Genomic DNA, 26,600 nt, shown 5'->3' with positions numbered 1-26,600 from the left:
GCTTCAACTTGTTGAAGTCCAGCCACTATAGTGTTATCTGATGTTTTTTCTCTTGATTTTAACCCAACAGGGTACTAATTCATTAATAAATTAGCAAGAACTTTTCATCCCATCCCTGACTATGACACTGATTTCATTACATTAGTATGGCATTAGTTATCCACTCTATACACTGTTCATTAATGTAGCCTCTAGCCTGACAATAATTACATTTGGCAATTATTAACTCCCCATATGTGCTGCTTTCCCAGGAAAACTAGCAGAGTATCACTAACACCTAGTGTCCCTTTGCACTTTATGGTCCTTTTTACTGTAACAGTCAAGCAAATATGCTCAAAAAAAAAAAAAAAAAAAAAAAAAAAAGGCCTTTGAAGTGTGGAGTACTTTGAGCTTTGTTTTCACAGGTGGAAGAGGAGACAATGGTATCATGTGAATTCCAAAGGTCACACAGGCTGTCTGCGGCAAAGTAGCAACACTCTACACAGCTATCCCAAGCAGCAAGCTAGGTGTTTACAATGGATGATTGTTGAACTCAGTATCCTTCCATGCATGATGTAAGATAGGATAAGAATAATGATAAGGAAGTGTTCCCTGTTATTTTCCTTCACTTTTGAGGGTTTTCAAAAGTTTCTACATCAATAGACATTTTTGAATGCAATTTTTAGTGTACCTAAAGAGGCCAGCTCTAGCTCCTTGTGAGGCTGAGGAAAAAGTAGCAATGGCAAATGAAATTCTAGAAACTGTTGGTAAAGTACTGTAGTCCATCCATGTGCCCAGCCATTGCCAAAAAGCAAAGCTACTGCAAGCAGCATGTGCCTCACTCACGCCCTTTACCCAAAAGCACAGGATTTTATAAAAAGTATAGAATCTTCTTCTGATGGCCTCAGCCTTATGCTATTGAAAATGCATAGAGTTTTTGGACTTCAGCTCTAGACCCTGATTGGCTCTAAAATAAGGATAAATATGGTCCCAACAGTTTTCCTAGCGTGTTGTCTCAGCTCAGCATTTTGTTTCCTGCTTGCCCCTATCAACCCCAATTGTGGGGATCCCCCTTAACCTGGAGTCTCTCAGAACTGGGCATTGCAAACATCTGCTCTCATTTGCACACTACCCTTTTATGACAAACTGCAAGCCTACTAAATTTGTGAGGATCGTAACTAGTGAGTAGGGCCACCCCAGTTTCTGAGGCATAAGAATTCATGTACTACAAAACAAGTATGATCACAACTGGTGCTACATTATAACCTGGGTCTGCAAGCTTGGCATAGCAGTCAAGGAAACCAAAGGTGAATTTAATGCATCTTCTCCAGCAGAGGAAATATCTCTGCTTCCAGGTTGAGATGGGTGGAGAAACTGCACAACTGCAAACTATCTATGCACTAAAAGCTTTTAGCACAGCCTTGGGACAATGTCATTTGATGTCCATAACCAAGTTCCTACTTCTGTAAAAAAGGCAGTTTTAGAAGGTAATTTTTTAAGATGCATTGTCTAAAGGCACATAAACCTATACATACAAATGCCTCTAGTATTTTTATCCTATGTTGTAGCAGTCCTCGAACAGTGCAATTTCATTGTTAACATTATTATGCTAACAAAATCCAGATTATTTTAGCATAAATAGAGGATTAATGAAAAAGACACCACCCAGCTTCCAAAACTACAAGTAAAAACCACACAGCAATAGTAAGCTTCAACCAGCAGTAACATCTATGTTATCCTAACAGGATTCCCAATTTGATTATTTAATTAAGCTTCTCAGAATTAAACTCATTTAAATGATGCAATTCTGCCAGAGTACTGATGAACCAAATCAAAACCCAGATAATGAGATTTTCTTGCTTAAGTCAGTGCCACTCCAGGTTTTTCATTATGAAGACTAGGTAAAAACCTACTTGAACCCTCCTTATCAAAAGGAAGAAGAGGTAAGCCACAGCTCTGAATTACCTCTCCTATGATATAACATGAGATTGAGGGTAATGTATAAAAGTCAAACATGAAGTGTCAGTATTGTTGTATGTCTCTGTTTTAATTTGCACTTCTCATTACATCAAGACTTGTTATATATAAGAAAACATGGTTATGTGCAAGGGACTGAAGAGCGTCTATTTCTGAAGAAGCACAAGAAGGCTACATGTTCACTTCTCACGCTAAGGCTTCCAGAGGTGGCATCTCACTCCATTACACACTTCCAAAATACAAGACCACTGAGGGCTCTAAACTTGCTCCACTTCCACAGAAACGTTTAAGGAGAGAAGCACACATAGTGAAGACAGCTGGGAGACTCAAATCCCAACCTATTATTCTTCATTTTCATTATAATTTAGGTGTATATATAGATCTCACCTACTTGAAAAAACAAAGCAACTTCAGCATTAAACCATTGATTTTCACCTTGAGCTAGATTACAAATCGTGTGGTCATTGCAGGAAACTCGTATTTGTTCCAGTAAGATAGAGAATTGTGCTCCCTTCTTTGATCTCCTTCTGTCCTCATGGGCCCTTCCTTTTCTTTTTCTAGCGGCAAAAGTTGCAACAAGCAGGACTGGAAAATGTTTTTGTTTCAGTTTATAGGCTTTGGGAAAGTGAATTAATTGCTAAAATTACACAGCAATAACAACTAGAACATTGAGAACTGATAGACAAAGTTAAAAACCTGGAAGTGGGATTGATCCTGAGTTTACAAAAGGGAAGTCACATCTGTTTATGTACGGTTTTGCTTAAGCTAAATGATGTCTGAATTCATGTATTTACCTTGGCTTTGCTCTTCAGCCAAGTTTCCTATTACCATACTAGAACCTCTGCTCAGCCTGTCGTTAATGTTTGCATTTATTATGAAGTTTCAGCAAATGCCTTTTGAACTAATTTTTTCTCTCATGCAAAAAAATCTTGGCGATTCATTAGTGTTTACAGAGGTATATTCACAAGTAAACGCTATTAATACCTTTTCTAATGCTAATGATCTTATCTATTTCTTTAAGAAATATGTAACTAAAATTGTTGCACTAAAAAAATCTGATGATGCTTAAAATTGAGATGCAGATTGCTTCTACCATTTTTAAACTACACCTTTACAAATATCTCAATGCTATTTTGATGCTATCAGCATTTGCTAAAAACTTTTTTTTTTTTGACTGTGGCTCCACCTGTTTTTTTTTTTTTTTTGTTGTTGTTTTTGTTTTTTTTTTGTTTTTTCCTTTTTTTTTCTTTTTCCTAGTGCAGAACTATTGCGCTGGCACAAACTGCTAAAACTTTTGCTTAACCATCAACCAAAGAAGCAATGTAATCTCTGGAGTTTAATTCTACTTTGCACACTCCAAGCTCAAATACTTATTTAAACATGTAGCTAGTTCTGAACAGAGCTAATCTTATGAATAAAGCTATTTATATTAAAATGCCTATGAGATTAAGCTTTTAGACAACGTTACCATACCGAGCAGTGGTGTGTCGAGATGTCCAAGCTGGACCTGGAGCTAGATGGTGGAAGACAAGCCAATTAGGTTAGACCTACAAGCTTTGATGTCATAATTAGGTGATTCCTTTCTAGGATTCACTTTGCATGGTGCCATATACAAAGCAGCGTGTTCAGAACTAGCCCTGGAATCTTTCAAGATAGCACTGCAAAATGCTATCACATAATTAGCAGTACTGGTAAAGCAGGGATCCTTCTGCAGGAAATTGCTAAATCTTCTTTGAAAATAACAATGCCAAAAAAAAAAAAAAAAGTCATACGCTGCAAATATTTTCAAAGAACTTGTGCGCAGTTGGTGTTTTCAAGCTGAAAATGAAACACCTATAATCAATTCGAGGCCACTATTTCAAACTTAAAGCTTATAAAATGAACTTGTTATTTACAGCTCCTGAAGAGCTACCAAGAATTGCATTTTTTTAGCTGATGGGTATGTTCAACCAATGTCAGGGAATAACAACAATAAACATGATTAAAATTCTACAACAATTTATCCTTGAGATTTCTAAAACCTTCTATATAATTTGAAAATGTACAGCAGACATCTATATATTTTAGCTAGATTATTACTTGAATTTCCATCAAGACGATGAAATACAACTTAAAACACTATTCAGTCAAAAAAAAGATATACACCCCTGAGATGGCAGAAACACATGGCATCCTCAGCAGAAACACTGAAGAACCTTTTTGCTATAAACTAAGTGATGTGAAATGTGAGGTTTGTGAAATATTGTGATGTGAAATATTGTTTTGACACAAATATTTTGCCAAAACCCTGCCTTTACATATGACTTGTTCTCCATGTGATTATCAGTGGGAATAACCTTGACAGCAAGACATGAGCATTGCTGCTTTTTCTCCTTCTTAGCTGTGAACTAAGACTTCAATTTAACAACTCCTGAAAAGCAGAAACATTTAGAAAGTGTGGTCTTGTTAAAAGATAGACTACTATATCCACAACTGATTAAGTAGATCTGATATGATGATCACATCTACAGCCTACATGAATGAAACATATCTATTTGTACATAAAATGCCCTTGTATCTATCCAATGTTAATTGCAGAGAAAGAACACACACAAAAATACATGACAGTGGAGAGGATTTACACCCAGCCAATTCTTCTACTTTGAACTTCCATTTTAATGGTCACATTGCAATTGTTCTTAATATCGATCTTGGCTACACTGAAGCCAGAGGCAAAGAATCTTATTGATTGTTGTGGAGTCACGTTTAGTATGAATCAGTTAAAATGTTAAACTCCAACAGGGTCATACTAAAAATCCTAGAAGTTGTGTTATCCATTCCCTGCGAAATTCAACTTTCAGAGGAAACAAAATTGCAAAGAACTCCTAGTTCATTCCCCATTACAACTATTTTAAGGGTTGGAAGAAGTTTCCCATGTTGTTTCATAGGAAGGAACAGCTTAACCATCCAGTGGCATACAGAAAATTACACTGGGCATTTCAGTGGATTACAAATAGAAGTATCCACAAATTTCCTTGTACATCAATGACCAAATTAAAAATACCTATTAAAGTCTGGTCATTTAGGAGGAAAATATAATCCAGTCATCTCATATCATATGCCTAATTCCCACATCAGGGACTACAGTTCTTGACATACAAACCAATTGGTTTAAAACCCCTGGAACAGGTTAGAAGTTCTGTCTGATGAAAAACTTCCTGCCACAAAAATGTCAGTCACAAGGCTCTTCCAAGTGACTGGAAGATCCATCTTCCAAATTCCTTGATCCAAAAATACCCGAACAACTTTGACTCTGCTTTTGAGTAGGACGGTCATCATGGTTAGAAAATGTCTCTCCAAATCCTGGAAGCCTTATTCCCTATTACCCAGTCTTAAAGGCCATAGCTCAATTAAAGCAAGACACTGAAACGAGGCTGAAGGCAGCAACCAGAGAAGTAACTTTCCAGTCTTTCTAAAAAGGGCCATACTTACTAACATAAACAAACTGTTCCAGTAGTACAAGCTACACTCAGCACAGTGTCTACCTCCTTTCAGATTGATAAGGTGGTATTTCAATTTCTGTTATTAGATAATCCACAGAAACCCAACATCAATAATGACAAAAATGCAGCTGTGGGTGGATTAGCACAAGGGGGCTGATTATTCAGTGAAATTGATTGCATGAAAATGCAGCAGTTATACCAGCCTAAGTGAGAAATGATCCAGCCTAAGTACTTCAAAGTCCTCTCAGACTATCAATAACCCTCTTCACCGTTTTTAAAGTTAATACCTCTAATGCTTATTACCAAAAACTGAAATACCATTAAAGCACCTGTGATAAGAAAGCTTACCAGAATGAGTGAATGCTCACAAGGTTAAATATGACAAAGATGGGAGACAGAGAAGAACCAACAGTTCAACCCCCTTTTCTTTATCACAGAGCAATTGAGAGACACCATTCCACAGCCCCAGTCATACAAGCACTTCACCTGCAGCATGGCAATAAGGCAGCGAATTGCATTTCAGGTTTTTTATACAAGTAGTTGTCCTTTTTTTTTTTTTAATGAAATTATTTTTCCTGCAACTGTATTGGAGCTTCACTTCATTTGATCTTTCTGTTTATCTGCAAACTCCCACAACATTGGACTCTTTCCCATGGCTTTCCACCAAAGTAACTGTAAGAACAATGAAATGATGACCTTTGATTTCTGAGATACACAACACGTTTTTATACTCGAAACTTTACATTCCTTCTAGAATTCAGATACAAAATGCCCCAAATGTTAAAAAAAAAAAAAAAAAAACAAACTAAACACGTGCTTACCTTTTTGACTTTTTTCCGCCAAAAATAATCTAGGAGGGTGCTGTAAATTACTATAATAAATCACAAGCAGAACAGCTCTGAAGAACTACGATTTAAGAAGTTTTAAAGCTGTGGGTTCATAAAGGAGGACTGTCATAAAAAACTAAGTCATCATGAGAGAGACAAACCACAGAGACAGAAGATGAGAAACAACTGTTTGCTGTCTCTTCCAGTACAAGCAGCAGTGATCCACAAATGAACTAGCAATCCGTAAATGAACTGGTGGGAGCCAAAACAGATAAGAGCTCTTCCTGCAGTACAAAGGTAGTTTCCATGGGGTCAATGCAGGGAGTTCAAACACACACACTCAGAATAGACATCTCTCAGGCTTTACCAAACAGACACACCAAATGAAGCTGAGCAACTCCCCTGAGCTGAAAGCAGTTAAAGCTGTTGCTGCATTTACCCTATTCTTTTATTTAGGAGTTGACTCATGCCCATTGCTGCCCACAGAAGAGCAGGCAGTCTTACATGCTGTAGCTGCTCCTGCCTTCCACACAGAACGAAGCACAACCAGCCTGGTGCCCTTCTGAGCTCGCTTCTGCAGAACAAGTGTTTAGCAAGTGATTATACATTGCAGAAGCAAGGCTAAATTCACCTGCATGGTTTGTTATTGTTTTTCAAAAATAAAAGATTTGCTATCTCTTAAATGATAACAAAAGCATTATCTGATACTGCAACTGTATTTGTCCTGAAAAAAGAGGTATTCTTGAAGGCCTTGCAAGTCAGAAGTGCACAAAGATGAGGAATTAAGAAATCAATTTGCTTATTATCCTATTTAGACAAAACAATGTCTAAGGATGGAACCACTCCTGTTGAAGAATTTTTAATCAACTCAAATTATTTTTGCCTAAATACTAAAGCCAAGTAGTATAGTATTCTATATGGTTTAGCCTCATCTGTAAGATTTATGCAAGAAGCAGTCTTTAAAGTGAGATTTAAAACCACTGCAAATTAACTCAAATATTGTCTTATTCAGAGTTCTGTTGATCTTTTTATAGTATTTCCTAGAAACACGTTGATATACATCATTTTTACAAAAGAGTCTATTAAGTATGTAATTTTCTCTCAGTCGTGCCAAAGTTCCCTAAATTTTGTAGGACAGATCACAGATGTCAGGTCACATATGCTTGAGATCTGGCAAATGTTGTGGAAGTAAACATTTACCTCCCAGATAGGGCCAGCACTAGCAACAATCAACCAGGAAGATTTTCCCCACAAACTTATTATTTCCAAAGATTGTGTAGTTCTGGAGATTTTGACAAGAAAACAACCAAAGGATAAAAAGTTGTATGTAGTAACTGCCCATTCATATGAACTTATCCTTCAATTAATCAGACATTCTGATTCATTCCCCTTTCACTCCCATTTCTCTCCCATTTAACAAAGTAAAAACACTTCACAGAAGCTGACACATAACATACACAGCTCACAGGGCCCTTAAATTACAAAATAAAATAAAATAAAATAAAATAAAATAAAATAAAATAAAATAAAATAAAATAAAATAAAATAATTAAAAACAAAAACAAAAATATGTAGCAGGCTGGTATAGTTTGGCAGCAGCTTCCCAGGACCTCATGTAAGAAGAGCTGTAGAGAAAGGAGCAGCATCAGTAAAACTGCTCTTTGCTACTTCCAAGAGATGTGAACATTTTTGACATGCCTCTGTTCCTCACAAGGAAGATATGAACTTTCTGAAAGCAATTAAGCTATAAAGAACACAGAAAATTCAATGATGACAGCCATCTGCCACAGGACAGGGAGCTATTCAGACCAATCTTTTAGAAATGAGGTACACACAGAACATGTTACAGCAGCACAAGCTGTCTTTCAGCAGCTCATTCACCACTACGCTTACCTTTTTCTAGATCCTCTGATTGTGCTGTTCTGAAACAGCTTCTAACCTGCAAGAACCCATACCCCAACTACATCTGTGACCTCCATATTTGTGCAGAATAAAAATATTCTCATATTGTGTGGGAAATAAAATGGTTATCTTCAGAGAAATCCCAAGTGGCACATCACTTTCCAGCTGATAATTACTTCCTGGAATTCCAGGACATTTTGTGAACTTACATGGTGTATGTCAGCCTAACAAAAAGAAGCAAAAGACTAAGTGAAAGAGGCCAGAAGTCGGGCTTTGAGGAAAAGCAGCATCATTTCCACATTAGTATAATCTTCATTTCAGCTTGGATCACAAATAGGAACACACTACAGTCACCAACCAGTGGAATGACCAACTTCAGCCTATTGTGCTTGCAAGTAAATGAAAATAGTGAGCCTCACTAGGGACTTGAGCTACCAGAACCCACGTTAGTTCAAACTCCCCATTTAAGTATTTAGAGAATGAGCCTGGGATCTTAAAGCATAAGTACTTTATATTTAAATTCAATGAGCAGATAGAATTGTGTGCAGACTAACAGCTGTGCATAAAAATAACATTTTATTAACCTGATTTCATCACATCCTCCAATAACCTGTTCCAAGTCAAAAAAAATCTGTCCTTATCTTACTAGAATTATATTGTTGTACAAAGAGAAATAAGTACAACTACCTCAACTGTATTCAAAAGTACATAAAAATTTCACCTCTTTATTCGTCATAAATATTTACAAATGACACTTTTTGTTCTAGGACTTCTTTAAACCAGAAAATTTTGCAAACATTAAAGAGAAAATCTAAAAATTAATTGAGACATACAATATTGATCACTGACTGCAAATGACTGTTACATTTTTTTATTATTATTATTAATATTTTTAGGAAAATGTAGTAAGAATGCAAACCAGTGGTTTAATTCTAGAAGGTTATTTAGATCTTGTTAAATAATTATTATGCTCCTTCAATAACAACATCTACACCATTTTCAAACTAATCCAGAATAAAAAACAAACCATGTTGTAAAGAGTCTGTGCAATATTAAGTTATGTATTTACTTATTTCTCTGTGCTAGCCACAGTACTTCTTATTTTATTTATAATTGATTTTTACCTTAATGGTCAAAAACATAGAAAATGAAAAATACATTTCATAATGGCAAAAATTGCAATTCTTATTTTACAGTTGTACAATTCGATCGATTTTTAGAAAATGTTTGTTTATTCTTCTCACTTTGCTTTATGATATAGTCCCAAACTCATTTTCTGTGAAGAAACAGAACAGTTTATTCCAATAAAGCTAAACAACAGGTAATTTTGGCCCCATGTCTTTAAAAAACTGTGAATGCAGGAAATGACATGCAAGTTCAGTGCAAAATATCTAAAGACAGAAAAAAAATAAATCCAACAAGCCATTCTAGAAAACTTGTACAAGATGTCACCAAAAATTCATCATTTCTGAAACAATCCATATCTATAAGATATAAAGCTGCTCCATCAAAGCATAGCAAGTCAATGTACAACAAAATTTTGTATTCATTCATGAAAGGGTAGTCATCCAACAATAGAAGCATGACATCTGGCGGCTACTTAGAGAAGTTATCTTTTGTTCACACTTCAGCCTTTGTAAAATCTGAAAAGGGCTGCCTATTGCTCATCTTTACAGTTCAAACAAATGTAAGAGTGCTTACAGCAGTACCTGTGGTCAAGTTTTAATGTTTGTATTAAACAAAGATGCACACATATGAAACATCTTTGAAGGCTTTCCTTTCATTACGTGAATTAATTAAAAAAAAAAAAGTATGCTTTTATGATATATAACTGACACACACATTTATCTATACCTTTAATATCAGAAAGAAAAAGATACACTTTATATATTAATGCTATATGGCTTTAAAGCAACCCATTTAACGCCATGTTCTTGAGTAATCTGCTGTAACTGGTATACAGGTCTTGGAAAAGCTGTTCCTCAGAAGATCATTCTATATAGCATTTACTTATAGACAGCACTGTATTACACAAGTATTTTAAAAAGTCATAGACTCAAGAAATATGAAATCACCTATCTCTCCAAAACATAGATACTATAAAAGATTCTACAGAATTTTAACATTTTCCACTAATAGACAATGCTATCTATCCTCATTCTGGAACTAAGACAATCTGGTCAAAATTCTCTAGTTAGCAAATAATTAGTGATGAGACTAAAGTGCTTTATTACAGTTACAGCATTACTTTTCTTAGGTTCCATGCATTGCCCCTCTAGTAATACTTTATGAATAATACAATGTAGCAAAGATTTTGTTTCTCTTTTCTCATACTCTTATCATGTTTGTGTACTGGCAGATGATTGAAATTATTTTTCCTCACAACTTTTTCTTCCAATTGGTATGATGGTCTAATCCTTGCTCGCAGAATTGTATGCTGCATTTTCACTTTTGACTACAAAAACTGCACTTCTGAAAGAGCAAGGAATCACAAACTGCATCACTTAAGAATTACAAAACCTTATTTTACAACTGTAGTGTGTGCATATTATCATTTTAATGAAATTTAATAGTTATAAATATTTTTAGATTCTGTAAGTAGACTAGGTTCTAGAGAAAGTAACACAGATAACCAATATTCTCTCATTTGAAACAAAAAATAAATAAAAGTGTTAAATTTAAGAAAAAATATTCTGTACATTGTACAGTACCTTTTGGTTAAAGCTTCTTTGAAAAAATATAGCTGTGTTTTAAGCATTCCAGTTACATATACTTCGGTATTAAAACGTCAAGGTTCCCCATCATAAAAAAAATACTGCATTTTTCCATCGTTGCAGCAGAAACTGTCTGTGAACAAGGCTTCAGTCTTTAAAAATATATTGATAGTATGTATGAATTCAAATGCAACAATAAAAAAGTCATAATACAGTACTGAGGATGTATGGTTGTTGTGCATTAAGGACTTAAAATTCCTCCTTATTTCAAAAAAAGCAAAACTAGAGAGCCCATTGTATATCACTGAGTTCAGCTGGATCTCCAAGTCCTCCATCAGCCTCCAAGTAATTCATAAGAGCAGTCATAGCAGTGTCATCATTTTCACATATTGTGAAGTCCAGCTGAGAATTACCACCTATAAAATTATTAAAATATTTATGTACGCAGTACAAAGCATGAATAATATGGTAACTTTCAAAACAGATTTGTTTTTAAACAACACTTTTTTTTCAAAGATGAGGCAAAGATTTACACGCAAATGTTAAAAAATAAAAAAGTAGAGACAATAGAAATAAGGCCTATCTGCAGACAGTCAACTGCTAGCTAAGAAACCTTGTATCCATGCAGTGAAGTTTTAGCTCAAGTATCAGTGAAAAATGTTTCCTTGCATATCTTGAAAAAAAAAGTTTTTACAAATTCTTTTCTGAGGATCATAGCTCAACGGGAAGACAGCTATAGGTTATAAATTAAGCTCTAATAACTTATCATAAAAGAGGGAGGTGAAAAAATTTCTAAGAGCTGAGGTACAGGATAAGCATAAACATGACTTTAACAGCACTTTGCCTTTAATGTTAAAATTAATACCATGGCATTCTCCTCTTCCAGAGCCAAGGAATCCTATGTCCAAACTTCTGGCTTACTGCATTCTTGAAGGAGGGGAAGAAAAAGTTCTAAAACATTTTTGTCAGCTGTTTTTATGTAGCTCTTCACAGTTTGTAGTTAAGAAAGACATGAAGTACAATAAGGACAGTAGTTCACAAGTTACAACCAAATCCTTTACATTGCGCTACCATACTTATTCTTACCCATCTCTTTCTTCTGCAGAAAAAAACTTTAAGTACCTAATTAAAATGGTGGAATGCAAGAACATAATGGTAAACTTGTATTGCTGGATGTTATTTCTGTCATGAGAATGAACAACTGATTTTGCTGTTCATCTTCCAGTGACAACACATCTCTTTTAAGAGTTCACTCATCTTAAGACAAACACTGACTCTTGAAACTTTATACATGGTTGTATACTGGTGCACTCAAAAAATACATATTTTATTATAAATGTCTTTCCCTGCAGTCCCCAAATACCCAAAGAGAAATAAATCTTACTGAGGAGAGGTTCATTACTCGGAAATGGAATAGCACCCTGATTTTGTTCTGAAGTCTGTAGAACTTCTACTTCTGAAGGACATAACTGAGTCAACTCCTTATCTGGCACCTAAAAGATCAGAAATAGTAGAAGGACAGAATTAAATTCTAAATTTAGTCACAATTATTACATTACTGGAATGTTATAAATTTCCATAAAAGCATTAAGAACTAGATAAGAGTTAATGAAAAATGTGTATCAAAGAAGATCTACTGTGTTTTATTATTATTTTTTTAAAGTTCACATAGCACTGGACTTTGCTTAAATAAAAGGTGATACTTACACATCTGTCAAGACTATTTCACTGTGATGACATCTGCACTATTAAGTGTCTACTTCAATATTAAGCAAATAAACCCAGCACAACAAAATGTACTGGTACATGTTCTCCACATATAGTACCATAAACTACAAATTCCCATTCACATCATCTATAATAGTTAATATCAACACATTCTTGCTAAATGATAAAAATCCTCATACCTCCCATGTTAGAGATGCATTAAACTATAGGAATTAGGAAATTGCATCTCTTCTATTATTATTTTGCATCTTGCTACAATCACGACAAAGATCTAAGTAGTTTTAAATTACCTTTTGCACTTGTGAAAACTAGGCTAGCAACAATAGAGATAGAAGTCACCCTACTGCAAACATACCAGCAAAATATATAAAGTAGAGGAAAAAATGTTTGAGAGAAAGCAAGAACTGTTATTTTATTTATTTATTTATTTTTACAGGCAGTGATATACTCACATTGCTGCAGTTTACAGTTAAAGCTGGAGAAGGTGACCTTCTCAAGAGATGTGATGGACTTAACTCCCCAGATGGTGAAGAATCCAACCTAAAATTTTATATGTATAATTGATTTACCAAGTCACATTGATCATGAAAAACAGCCTGTTGCAGAACCCAGCAAATCTCCCCAGTGATGAAGTCCGAGCCAGCTAATCTGAGATAAAGTTGGCTTAAATTCTCCTGAAGATTCTAAGTGCTCTTGCTCTTCTATCGATAATGCAAAGAACAGAAGAGATCAGTAAAGTCCATAGGTCATTATTACTTGAGCACACTCATTTTTCTCTTCAATCAGCAGCAGTGACAAAGCAGAGAGTCAAATGTTTCAGAATTAGGCACACTGGTACAAATAGATGCATTTGAAATACATACGTAATATGTACAACATGAGGAAGTTCTGCTAAACTAACAATACACTTAATACTCCCTCTACTATTATTGTAGATACCTGTCTTTCCCTATTTTCATTAAACTCCAACCAAAAAGAACACTTAGTTTGCTACCAAAATTCTTTGAGATCCTGCTCATCCTCCCTCACCAAACATGCTGGATATGAAACTAACAATGAAAATGTCATACCAGGGCCCTTTGGATAGCTTGCTCACATTTCCCCCCCCACACTCTTCCTGACTTGCGAAGGACAAGTCTATAGAAGTGGAGCACTCTGGATACTTCAGTTTCCACCACTTCCTCAGATCCAAAATGTGGTACAGCAGGAAAGACAGGATATGGATGAATCAACAACCTATCTTAAGTAAGTCTAGCTACTTGCACAGAACATTTATTAGTTCCTTACACTTCGATGTACAGTTTGGTAAGCAGTGCTGTCATCTCTAAAAGGGACAAATTCCAGACCGAATAGATTTTAGTACTGCTGTAACTGAAATGATCATTCCTCACTTGTTAAACTGATTCAGAAACGCTCATTAGTAGAAGTGTGGACATAGCCCTGTATTTTTTGTTAAAGTCTAGTGATGCCTGATGCACAGCTTGAGAGCCATCTGTCTTACTGATATTAAAAAATGAGAGGAAATTCAGGTATTAAACACAGTCATTCTATTGGATTCTGCCTGTAACCACAGAAGTATTTGATGAAAAAGTGCTGGTGTCAACTTTTGTTGGCCACTCTTTTGTCTAATTTTGACTGCCTCAGCATGTGGGAGATAGTAACCTGAATTCATATAAGAGAAAATGAAGAAATAGCATACAGTTCTACTCTCCAGCTGGAAATAAAATACAGCACTATTTTTCTGCAACTATTTTGGAAAATTGAACTACATCTGGCTGCAAGCAATGGCGTTCAGACATCTACAGAAACACTCAGTACTTACTGATGACCCTTCAACAACCAAAGTACATGTGAATGCATTTTCCTCTTACTGACTTTAAAAACTAGTTCCTCCCAGTCCCACTCCAAGATACAGGACTGCAAAATAAATGCAGTGCCAAAGATCCCAGTCACACAGTGCAACTGCTCCTTTCCACAGCTGGCTTCTTTTCATAACTGTTCAGCATAGGTTTATTTGCAATTTCCAGTGTCCATGGACAACTAAGATCACTGAAATAGACATGCCTGCTTGAGATTACAAGGGTTCCAAGTGCTGCGGTTGATTGAGCTGGCAAGCAAAACATTTTTGCTCTCAGAATATTCTTGCATTCTGTCTATTACAGAATCATAGAATATCCCGAGTTGGGAGGGACCAAGGATCATCGAGTCCAACTCCTGGCACCACACAGGTCTACCCAAAAATTCAGACCATGTGATTAAGTGCACAGTCCAATCGCTTCTTAAACTCTGACAGGCTTGGTGCCGTGACTGCTTCCCTGAGGAGCCTGTTCCAGTGAACGACCTCCTCCTGATATCCAGCCTGAGCCTCCTCATCACAGTTTGACACCATTCCCGCAGGTCCTATCACTGGTCACTAAAGAGAATAGGTTGATGCCTGCCCCTCCACTTCCCCTCCTGAGGAAGCTGTAGACCACAATGAGGTCTCCCCTCAGCCTCCTTTTTTTCCAGGCTGAACAGGCCAAGTGACCTCAGCCACTCCTCACACATCTTCCCCTCTAGGTCCTTCACCATCTTCATAGCCCTCCTCTGGACACTCTGCAACAGTTTTACATCATTTTTGTACAATGGTGCCCAGAACTGCACACAGTACTCGAGGCGAGGCCGCACCAGCGCAGAATAGAGCGGGACAATCCCTTCCCTCAACCGACTAGCAATGCTGTGCTTGATGCACCCCAGGATACAGTTGGCCCCCCTGGCTGCCAGGGCACACTGCTGGCTCATATTCAACTTGCTGTCAACCACAACCCCCAGATCCCCCTCTGCGGGGCTGCTCTCCAGCGTCTCGTCACTGAGTCTGTACATACAGCCAGGGTTGCCCCGTCCCAGGTGCAGGACATGGCACTTGCTCTTGTTAAACTTCATGTGGCTGGTGATCACCCAGCTCTCCAGTCTGTCTCCAGATCTCTCTGCAAGGCCTTTCCACTCTCAACAGAGCCAACAACTCCTCCATGTTTAGTGTCATCAGCAAATTTGTTCAAAACACCTTCTAGTCCTACATTAAAATTGTTTATAAAAACATTGAAGAGGACTGGCCCTAAAATGGAGCCTTGAGGGACCCCACTAGTGACCATCTGCCAGCCTGATGCAGTAGCCCCACATACCACAACCCTTTGAACCCTGCCTGTCAGCCATTTGCTCACCCATCATATGATGTTTTTGTTAAGTTGTATGCTGGACATTTTGTCCAGTAGGATCCTATGGGAAACCGTGTCAAAAGCTTTACTGAAATCCAGAAAGATCACATCAGCTGTTTTCCCTTCATCGACTAGATGGGTGATCTTATTGTTAGGAATGTTTTAACAATTCGTGTCCATAAAGAACAGTCCTGTCTGCCTCTGGGCCCTGCACTGGCAATTTAATTCTTGAACCACAGATGCAGTGTGTCCCAGTCTCCCCTTCATTCTAGTCAATTTATCAAGTCTTCAGAAAATACTCCTCAAATTTATGAACCTGTTTGCTTTAGCCATTTCTAACATTATCATAAAAGGAAATCGAGTTAATAAAACAGGACCTATAGCTTGTGAACCCATGTTGTCTGGGACCAACAACTGCATTGTCCCCTAGATGCACTTCAATAACTTCAATATAGTTCATAACTTCAATAACTTCAATAGTTCAATAACTAATTGCCAGGGTTCTATTTCTTGCCCTTCCTGAAAATTGGCACAACATTTGCCAGCTTCCAGTCTATTGGGACCTCTCCAGATTCCCAAGATTGTTGAAAAACAATTGAGAGAGGTCCCACAATGATGTCAACCAGCTCTCTAAGCACCCTGGGATGAATCCCACTGACCCATGGATATGCACAGATCCAGGTGGAGCAGCAAATCCCGCACACCTTCAGGGTTGGTTGGGAGTTTATCATTCCCACCATCACGGTCCTCCAGCTCAGGGCACCTGGGGTCGCGAAGTCCATCACCAGCATTGAAGACGGAGGCAAAGAAGGCATTAAACGTCTCTGCTTTGCCTATGTCCTTGTCTGTGAGGTGACCTTTCCCATCAAGTAGCTGACCTATGTTTTCTTTGGTTCTCCTTTTTCTGTTCACATATCTAAAAAAATTCTTTTTATCATCTCTCACAGACCTGGCCAGCTTCAACTCTAATTGGTCTTTGTCCATATGAATTTTCTCCCTACAAACACAAACCGTGTCCCTGTATTCCTTCTATGTTGCCTGACACTGCTTCCAGCAGTCATACACTTTCTTTTTCTGCCTAAGCTCCAGCAGAAGATTTCTGATCAGCCAGGACAGCCTTCTGTCCCACCTGCTTGACTTCCATAGTTTGGAATTGCCTGATCTTGTGCTTTTAGGAGGCAGTACTTAAAGACTGAGCAGCACTGATGGACGTCAACACCTTCAAAAGCAGTTTCCTAGGGGACCTTGCTGACTAGTTCCCTGAGCAGCCTGAAGTCTGCTCTCCCCATATCTAGGGCTGGAGTTTTGGTGGCAGTTTTCCTTCTGTCACCAAAAATTTCAAACTCAACCACTTCATGGTCACTATGACCAAGATGGCCGTCAATTACCACGTCCCCCACAAGACCCTCTCTGTTCTCCAGCAACAGATCTAGGAACGCACCTTTCCTAGTGGGCTCCCTTAGCACCTGCACCAAGAAGTTATCATCAAGGTGCTTTAGGAACCTCCTGAACCTACTTGTGTTGGCCGTGTGGTAATCCCAGTTGACGCCTGGCAAGTTGAAGATCCCCATAAGGATGATGGCAGCTGATCTTGAGGTATCTCTTAGTTCCTCAAAGAATAATTAATCAGCAGCGTCATCCTGGCCAGGTAGTCTGTAATAGACTCCCACAACGACATCCCCTTTATTTGTTCATCCCTTAATCCTTACGCAGAGGCTCTCAACTTTGCCATCGCCAACTTCAAGTTCCACATAGTCCAGCCCCTCCTTCACATACATTGCCACCCCCCCAACCTTGTCTGCCCTGCCTATCCCTCCTGAGGAGCCTGTAACCATCTATTGCAGCACACCTGTCACAGGACTCATCCCACCAGGTTTCGCTTATGTCGATGATGTTGTAGCTGTGAGAACAGGCCAAGACTTCTATCTCCTCCATTTTATTCCTCATACTGTGTGCGTTTGTGTAGTAGCACTTCAAATACTCCTCACTGCACGCAGCACCTTGTGTAGCAGACCGAAGGACCTCACTAGCACTCAGTCCCTCTGATTCTAGTGTGCCATGCTTTAGCTTATCAATGGCAGGCCTAGTTTTATCCCTTTCCCCCTTCAACTCCAGTTTAAAGACCTATCTATCAGCTCCGCTAACTCCTGGGCAAAAATCCTTTTCCCACCTCTGAGAGAGGCACATCCTACATGGTGCCAGCAGCCCCGGTGTCACGTAGACCTTCCCATGATCAACAAACCCAAAGTTCTGCTGATTGCACCAGTCTTAAAGTCATGTGTTAATAAGACAAGTCTGCTTGTCAACACTGATCCCAATGAGATTTAATAGTTTGGTTATTAGTTTATTAGATTATAAATGAGATTAATTGGATTATTAATCAGAGGTTAATTAGATTAATTAGAGGTTAATTAGATTATTGATAATGAGATTATTAGTTGAGAAGTAGTATGATTGTTCCCAAGGAAAGCAATATAACACTATTTCCTGTTCTAACCAGTGTTCAAGATGTGCATGTAAATGGGAAAAACAAAGGTCAATCAATGACTTGAAAAATAAGAATACCTGATACAGCTTCGTAAGGCATGTGGTCATTGCTGCCAGTACCTTCAAAAATATTTTCCTGAAAAGTTGATATTTGAACCTAGAACTCACACAGTTTGTTTTAATTTCTTGTAGCAGTCGCACTTTTCAAACAAGAAGCAAGTCTGGACTATCACTGTGACTAGATCTTGATTAAAAGATGTTTTGATAAATCAGACAAAGAGGGGTAAATGTCCTGTTGCATTAAACTGCTGTTCCATTAAGGAGTCAAGCCATACTTTTCTTACATGATGAAACAAGACATCTACAAAATGAATCTTTGATAGATAGGGAGATGTGCATCATCAAGAGCTTCAAGCTTATGATAGGCAAACAGAATGACAGAAAATTATGGCAGTGTTAATATTTAACTTTTTGATAAATATACTCAGTTTCTGTAAGGTCTGTAGGAGACTAGGAACATTTGTTCTTCTTAGGAAGGAAGTGCAGTAATAAATACTCCCCTGAAACATCTCTAAAGAGGCCTTGTTCATATGTGCCTCAACTCCACAGCAGAATTCCATTTAAATATCCATAAAAAAAAAACAAAAAAAACCCACAATCAACTCTTATTAAAGTAACCTCCTCCAAACTGGGGAGATTAATTTAATATCACACTCTTCAAATTCCACAATTCTTTCTGTTATGATGGATTCCTCCATTTTCTAAGATGAAAATTTTGCTCTCTTACGACCTGCTGAACTCTAAGAACTGTCACAGAAGAGTAGTGAGTTGGCTTGATCTTCATAAAAAGCTCACAAAATTTTCCTCTGCTGCTTAGGAAGATACTGCACCTGAAATTGTGTTTCTGTAGTATTATGAAGAGTATTGCTTGTGGTTCTTAAAAAACACAGATATCAAAGCTTTCAAGGGGTAGCTTCAAAGAAAACTCACAGGAATGCATTCATTCGTTCCTCATCCAGCAATTTATTTTTCATCCACCTAATAAACTGGTTTTCTTAAGCTGATGACATGTACGATCTACATATCTTTCAGCAAAGGTCAAGTGATCTCAATCAAGAACATAACATTGACCTGGCTGAAGCTCCAAGAAGAGGTATCAAGTTAAGCTCTTGTCTCATGCCTGGGTGTTGATCATCAGAGATGAGAACTTCTACCAGCTATGGTCTTTCAGAAGAGTTGATAAAAATAACACTTTCCATTTATAGGTGGTATTAATGAGAGAACATTAAAAATGGTATTACCAAAGTGTAACATCCCAATTTTGTTGCTTTTGTTGACAGTGCTTTTCCTCTTCTTTTCAGATAATCCCAGCAACCTGTCAACATGCTGGAGGTGGATTTTTTATTTTTATTTTTAAAATAGCAGTCCTTTCCTCCTATCACTACGGAATTATTTCTTCTTTTCTTCCTTTCATTCAAAAGGAATGAGTCCCTGTTCAATTTGACTATTCTAATAAAGGGATATGACTTCATTGTTGGAAAGTGACTCTAAAATACGGGAAACAGAGTAAAAAACATCTACCACCATGACTCATCATTCTTAGGCTCTGGCCATGGTTTTTACTGTGTTCTGATGAAGAGACAGCTGAGAAAACAGCCATGTTATGAGGAGATAACCTGTAATTCTCTAATTCAGCATGGATTTATGAAGAGGAAATCATGCTTAACCAATCTGATAACCTTTCACAATAAGGTGACTAGCTTGGTGAACCAAGGAATTTAGTAGTGGATGCTACATTGATATTGGTAAATTTTTTGACATTGCCTCTCATAATATCCTCACAGATGAGCTGAGGAGTCAGACATTTGCTAATGAAATAGCAGAAGCTGACTATGTTATGGCATATTAAACTATTCCTTTCACATCTACTATTGTTTCCAAAATTGGTGTATCTCTTACTGGACGATTTAGTGTTACACTATGGTCCTTTAGGTACTGTTGCAAAAGTGTCACTACAAAGAATTACAAGGATCCTTGGAATACACTGCTCCGTAGACATAAACAATTTGTTTGCATTTCTTTACTTGAAACTGGAAGTTAAAGATTTAAAGTCTAAGAGAGCGCTTCATTAGCCAAAACTAACAGTCAGATGACTTGTTCTGTCCTAATGAGATGATAGTACCCTATGCTATGTTTAATCTTAACAAAAGTGATTGGAGCTTCTGGGGAAACCTTGACTCCCAAAAGAGTTGTAACCAAAACCGGACTTTTTCTGTGCTTGTGAATCCCCAAATCCTGGAATTAGCCTCAGAGGCTTTTTAAAAATGTTCTTAAACAACAAATCTGATATGTTGCAAACTGAAATAGAGTAATAACCTCTCTATAAGCAAGTCAGGCACCACTGTGGATGCCCAATACAAAAAACACAGAAGTACATTTTCACATTAAAATTACGTTTCTTCCTTTGTAATTCACTGGCTATGCTACAAATCTACTAAAACTAGTTAATTTTAAAAGGGTCAGTCTTTAACAGCATAAATCTAGGATGGATTCCCATTTGGAATGATGCAGTTATGTTTTTTTTAAATCTACAGCTGGGTACTGGGGAGCTACTGAACTATCATTTTAGCCTACCTGCAGGACAATTAGAAAAGGGACAAGACAGGATATGAAAGCACTCCACTGGTTACTGTTTCAAAGAAGTCTCTGCTGGCAGAGTTACACTATTAGAAAAATATAAACGCTACTCACAGGCAACTGATTTTCCATTCCCTAATGAAGTACCTACCCATTTCAATCTCAAGTGAAGAAGCATCACAGTAATACTTTTGAAATCATAGTTATATAATTCTTCCATTAACAAAGGAAATTGCATGCCCAGAACAAACTATTTATCAAGGCTTGTGATGTGTACTGCCATGCATGAGACCTATATTAGGTTATAATTGGTACCTCATAACACCATTGCTGAACAAAAAAAATAATTTAATACATATATTAAAAATGAAACTTGAACAGTCCCCACATAACCACATATGCCTCTTCTCCATCTTTAACTAAAATCCTAACATACGATGTTAAGTGCTTATTACCTTTGCAATTCTAATATTTCATTTGCAATTTCGGTTCCTATACTGCCAGCACCAAGAACCGTTCCAGAGGACATTCCAGGTACACTCACTAAAGATTGTTTAACAGCATCTACAGTTAAAAAATAAAATAAATTAGAATAAAATCTTAAGTTCATAGACATTTTATTACATAGCATGGAACAATCACCTCGAGAATTCACTTTAAAGCAGTTTTTGTTCCCTTTTTTCAGAAATGAAATTCCTTAAAATACTAACCTCCTGGTGGATAAGTCTTACTTGAAATATAAAGATAGCTGAATAATATAAATGTCAACACTGCTGAACTTCAGTAATGAAGTTACTAGCTTTAATTATTACCATTTCTCATCTCAGTCAAAGCAAAAAGCATAAGGAGAAAAAGTTGGACTTTCACAAACATGCTGTTAAAGAAAACTATCTAGCAAGGTAAAAGAAAACCTCAGAGACCAGAGTATGTGCATAGCACAGAACTGTTAACAAAGTATTTGTTACCCCTTTATTATGAAAGTAAAGTCATTGCAATTGTATTTCTGCAGAAAACTGGAGAAAAGAAAAAAACAAAACAAAACAAGAAAAGGTTGTGACAGAAACATGATATTCTATCAGCAAAAACCTAGCTATAGTAGAAATTTCTAGAGGGAAAAGAGATGCTGCAAGCCCTTCTCATCACATTAATCTAAATTACATGAATTAGGATGCTGCAAGTAGCTAGAAATTGTCACTAGAAATATTTAAAAAACTTCTCCCTTGCAAAACAGCTTAGCCTTAAATCCTGCATTCAATAAACCTAAAACATTAATGATCCATCAGAAGATACACCTATGATAACTGTAAGAAGAGACACTTGCCTTCTGTAGGCTGGGAAGCATAGGGTACCTGTTCTTCAGCAGACTCACTGTGACCTCTGAAATTTAAATAAAAAAGAAAACAAAAAAATCAGCAACATTTTCAATGGCAAGATACAGTGTATTTGTGTTTGATTTCAATCAATACTTTACACAGGAAAACGAATATCCTCAAGCTAGTGATAAAATGCAATATTCCTTACATGTTTCATTGTTCAACCTTTGTACTGTTTGATAGTTATGAGGCACTAAGAGAAATATTCATTTCCACTTATTCCCCAAATAAAAAAGAACAGTCAATTTATTTGTCTGTGTTCCATGCCAAGAGAACAAGGCTGCCCTTTTTATTCCTAGGTCGGAGAGCAGTTAAGAAGAAACAACTGGTACAAGGACAGGCCAGTGGCTACTGTCTGCTGCAGCTGCTGCCTACTTTCTCCTCCTCCAGACAGCTGTGGATGCCTGGATCTCCAGGGCAGGTAGAAGTGGCCTTTGTCTGTTGGGCAGCACATGCTGCTTTAACTTCTCTTCACTGTCTTTTAGAGGAAAAAAGACATGGGCAAAATAGGTGGACAATGTTGACTTAAGATATTAACTAACTACAAAATGGGTAAAAGGCTCCCTTGACAATTTGGTCTAACAGAAATAGAATCCCTGTCCTCCCCCTCCCAAAAACCCCATCATTGGTAAAGAACCTCAGTATCTATTGAACAATCCGAATACAACACCATTGCATGATTCAGTGAACAAAAAAGTAACAAAAGAAAAACTAATCACACACTCCAACAACTCATTTACTGTCTCATAGGCTCTTCCTTTGCAATCAGTTTGGAGAGTATCTTCTTGTACTGCCTTGCATTTCTACTATCTATCAATTATGCTTCTCCATATTCTGACACATGGCAGGTAGGGTAGCACTTAAAATTAGGCCCACCATGCAGTCTTACAAAACTCAGGAAGAAAAGCAGAAGTAACTTCACATTTCCATTTTTTCGTATCTATTATCTTTAAAGATCTTTCCTCTCTTCCTTTAATAAACTCTTTCCCATTTTTCTACTAGTAAACAACACATTTTTCATAGTTAAATCCACGACCTAAGCCTGAAATCAAAATCAACTGGTAAATGCAGAATGTTTTCCCAGGTTACTCAACCTCTTTGTGCACTGCTGATATTTTCTAGTCTTGTTCTGCTTCTTAAACAAGTTGCTACTATCAGTGCTAGATGTAAATAAGACAAAAATTAACATAGGGAATTCATATAACAAATTACTTACAATACTACAGTGTTGTTTGATACAATGTACTCCAGTTCTTTGGTCCACGGATTCATGAAACTAAACCACTGACTCTTTAAAGTAACAAATGTCCCATCTTTTGCTCTAAATTTGTAGGAATTTGTAAATACTTTTTCTTTATTCTGCAACACTAAATAAGAAAGGAGAATTATGATCACTAATACTCTGGAGGACAGAGTTAAGCTAAAGAAAATGGTTTCTGATATCATAAAGCCAAAATGTTTTTGACAATCAAAAATACAAATCAAATGCCATAAAATTGGCAGGACAGAAACCCTACTGAAATCAAACTACATTTATAACAATGCTATTCATCTTAAACGTGAGCCCATGTACTAAGTTTCTGCAAACCACTAGCAGGGAGACTTGGTGAACTTTAATAACTGGTGTCTTTATTTAAGTGATTAGTCACATTTGCTCTCCAGGACTTATTCCTCTTTCTATCAAAGAAGAATTGAAGCAGAAGGTTGAAAGAAACATTAACGGTATTCCCTTGCAATTAAAGCACTGCACCAAGATCCAAGACAACAGAAGTTTCTCCCTGTTTTTCTTACAGGATTTATGTGGGCATGTCTTCATGTAGGTGTAGAAAGGGACAATGCTAAGATTGTTTAACTTTATTAATTCCCAGTTTCTGATTTTTTGATTTGTACTGTTTTCACATAGCAATTACATGTAGTTGTATACAGCCTGGGAGGACCAATTGTTTTGTACCTTCTTTATGTTTTTCAGCTAGATGATTGTGATCATCTTGATGGCAGTACTCGTAACAAGAAGTTCCTAGAAGCTCTTGTGGCAGATACCCTAAAATTGCTGTTGCACTGTTAGAAATAAAAACATGAACTGCAGTGGATTCAAACAATTGCAAAGCTTGGTTTCTTCAGTATCAGATAAAGCAGAAAATGAATATTTAAAGAAATAGATGCTTGTGTTCATGTTTGGGAAAAGATACAGCACTAGTATAGCTCTAAACCAACAGGAAATATTAACTGCAGTTTACCTTGGATCTGTTTGCAATGAATAATACAGGATACCAAGATTTTGCAATGAATGACAACAGAAAGACAAAATAACAGTGTTTAAACATGCAAACCATGTGCATGCACAATTTAAATGCACACAAAGTACAAATCATTACTAGCTCTTCTAATTAGCCAGAGTACTGAACCCACATAATGAGTCATTAAAAAATAGCTAAATTTTGCTCCGCCATGTTAAGGAATAGGTTTGAACTGATACTTTTAGATGAAAGATGAATGAAAGCAAGAAAAATCCTCCAGTGGCATTAATGAAATTCAGTCTGTATTACTGACAAAAGTCCTTTTAAAGAAGTTCAGAAAATAGGAACTTGTCTTTCACTTCAAATGAAATGAAATAATTTGGTAACTCATTTAAATATAATGTATTTGTTCCAAATATTAACATGCAGCAATTTTGGTGAAGTGCTTATTACTTTTTTCTCTGTCAGTGCAACTTATAAACAAATAAAAGTCATATAGAGAGATATGAAGCTCTAACTTGAGATTTTTCTTTACAAATAAATACATGAGTGTATTTTATTATGTATTTTCATCTTTCTAGCCTACCTTTTCCTACAGAGTGGTACACTTTTTTGCTACATTATGTTTAACAAAAAGAAAGTCCAAAAAGAAAGTCATTGATTCAGGAGAAAGCTCTTCCTGTGTACAGAATCTAGAAATTCTATCCTGATTGAAACATCATGTTTCTTTCTCACAGAAAAGATCAGAAAACCTATCTAGCTGTGTCATTTTGATTTTCTCTTCACTACAGAAAAAAATGCTTACCACTGATCTACGTAAACAAATTTTCCATCCATGGCAAATCGTGTAACAAATTCTGTTGCTTTGACTTTTATCTCTCCACTCTTTTGTGGAAAAATGTAAGGGTGTAACCTCCCAATTGCAACAAGACAGTTAAAGTTACTACTGTCCTTTTCCACATCATTTTCCTCTTCCACTCCCACCTCACTAGGAGGCCAGTTCTTCATGTACCCAGTACAGTGAATGGTACAGTATTTCCTGTGATCTAATAAAAAGACATAAAATCAGCAGTTACGGTTCAAAATATTTTTTGTTGTTGTTTATTCCTTTCACCATAATAGCAGCAGTCATATTTTATGCTTACCTACAACAACTGTAGAAGGCTATAATTAATTTTACAGAATACTTTTAAATTAATTTTATACTACTTAATTTTGGCTTACCTGGATAGAGCACTTCTAGCCCTATATAAGATTTAGTAAGATAAGTTATAGGTGTTGACAGTGCAAACAGTCTCAAAGGAAAAAAAACAAAAACAAAAACACAAAAACACAGTCTAGTAATTCACAGATCACTTTTTCTTTGTATTGTTTCTTATATATTGTAAATTAAAATAATCCATGGCAGCATTCTGTAGCTTCTATATCAATTTATCTTATATGAACACTATGATCTTAATATAGTTTTACTGCAGCTACTAAAATAATGAACCAAGACCGTAACCCAAAACAATTCAGCTTACTTTCTATTTATATAAGGCTTCTGAATTCCTCAATTTTTCTTGGAACACAAATATCAAAAGAGACTTAAGTTACAGCATACACTGCTTATATGATATGTAAATAGCCTAATTTGCATCAATGCATAGATATAACATACCATGTGCTGCAGTAACTATATTTAAAACAAGTTGCCAAAATACTCTTAATAACTGTATTCTTACCAAATTATGATTTACATAGATTTGACTGCATTAACTCAATCAACTATGGAAACCATCAATTATCACTGTAAAATGAAAAACGGAGGTATTTATTCTGCTGTGATTGTCAGTTTAGCAGATTTACAGTGTGATCTCCCTGAATAGTGCTTTCCTGAAGAAGCATTTATATGTCAAATAGTCTTATCAAATTAGTTGGCACATTCAAGGGAGATGGAATTCCATGTACTTACAATGACAGATCTATTTTTAAATTTATTCTTGTACATTCAACAGTAACATATATATCTCAACAGTAACAGGTTCTTGAAATAAAAAAGGAGGAAGATTTATTCAGGATCA

At 36.6% G+C, this 26,600-nt stretch overlaps 1 protein-coding gene across 10 annotated transcripts in view; it reads right to left on the bottom strand.

The window, feature by feature from the left end:
* Positions 1 to 26,600, bottom strand: part of BMAL2 (basic helix-loop-helix ARNT like 2) — a 56,732-nt gene that overhangs the window by 8,057 nt on the left and 22,075 nt on the right. For 4 of the 10 annotated variants that reach the window (XM_068656387.1, XM_068656401.1, XM_068656421.1 and 1 more), the window contains 8 exons: positions 25,343 to 25,583; positions 24,252 to 24,358; positions 23,517 to 23,667; positions 22,249 to 22,304; positions 21,383 to 21,491; positions 13,062 to 13,149; positions 12,266 to 12,374; positions 8,722 to 11,297 (listed from right to left, as the gene is read on the bottom strand). In XM_068656387.1, the coding sequence (XP_068512488.1) occupies positions 11,164 to 11,297; positions 12,266 to 12,374; positions 13,062 to 13,149; positions 21,383 to 21,491; positions 22,249 to 22,304; positions 23,517 to 23,667; positions 24,252 to 24,358; positions 25,343 to 25,583 (995 nt within the window). In that variant the 3' untranslated portion in view covers positions 8,722 to 11,163. Of the gene's footprint in view, positions 1 to 8,721; positions 11,298 to 11,746; positions 11,809 to 12,265; positions 12,375 to 13,061; positions 13,311 to 21,382; positions 21,492 to 22,248; positions 22,305 to 23,516; positions 23,668 to 24,251; positions 24,359 to 25,342; positions 25,584 to 26,600 lie in introns of those variants that run through there. The other 6 variants (XR_011089048.1, XM_068656411.1, XR_011089053.1 and 3 more) reach the window with 6 other exon arrangements.

Source organism: Anas acuta, chromosome 1 (genome assembly GCF_963932015.1).
Source record: "Anas acuta chromosome 1, bAnaAcu1.1, whole genome shotgun sequence".
Lineage (NCBI taxonomy): Eukaryota > Metazoa > Chordata > Aves > Anseriformes > Anatidae > Anas > Anas acuta.
This window is presented reverse-complemented; position numbering and strand designations above follow the sequence as displayed.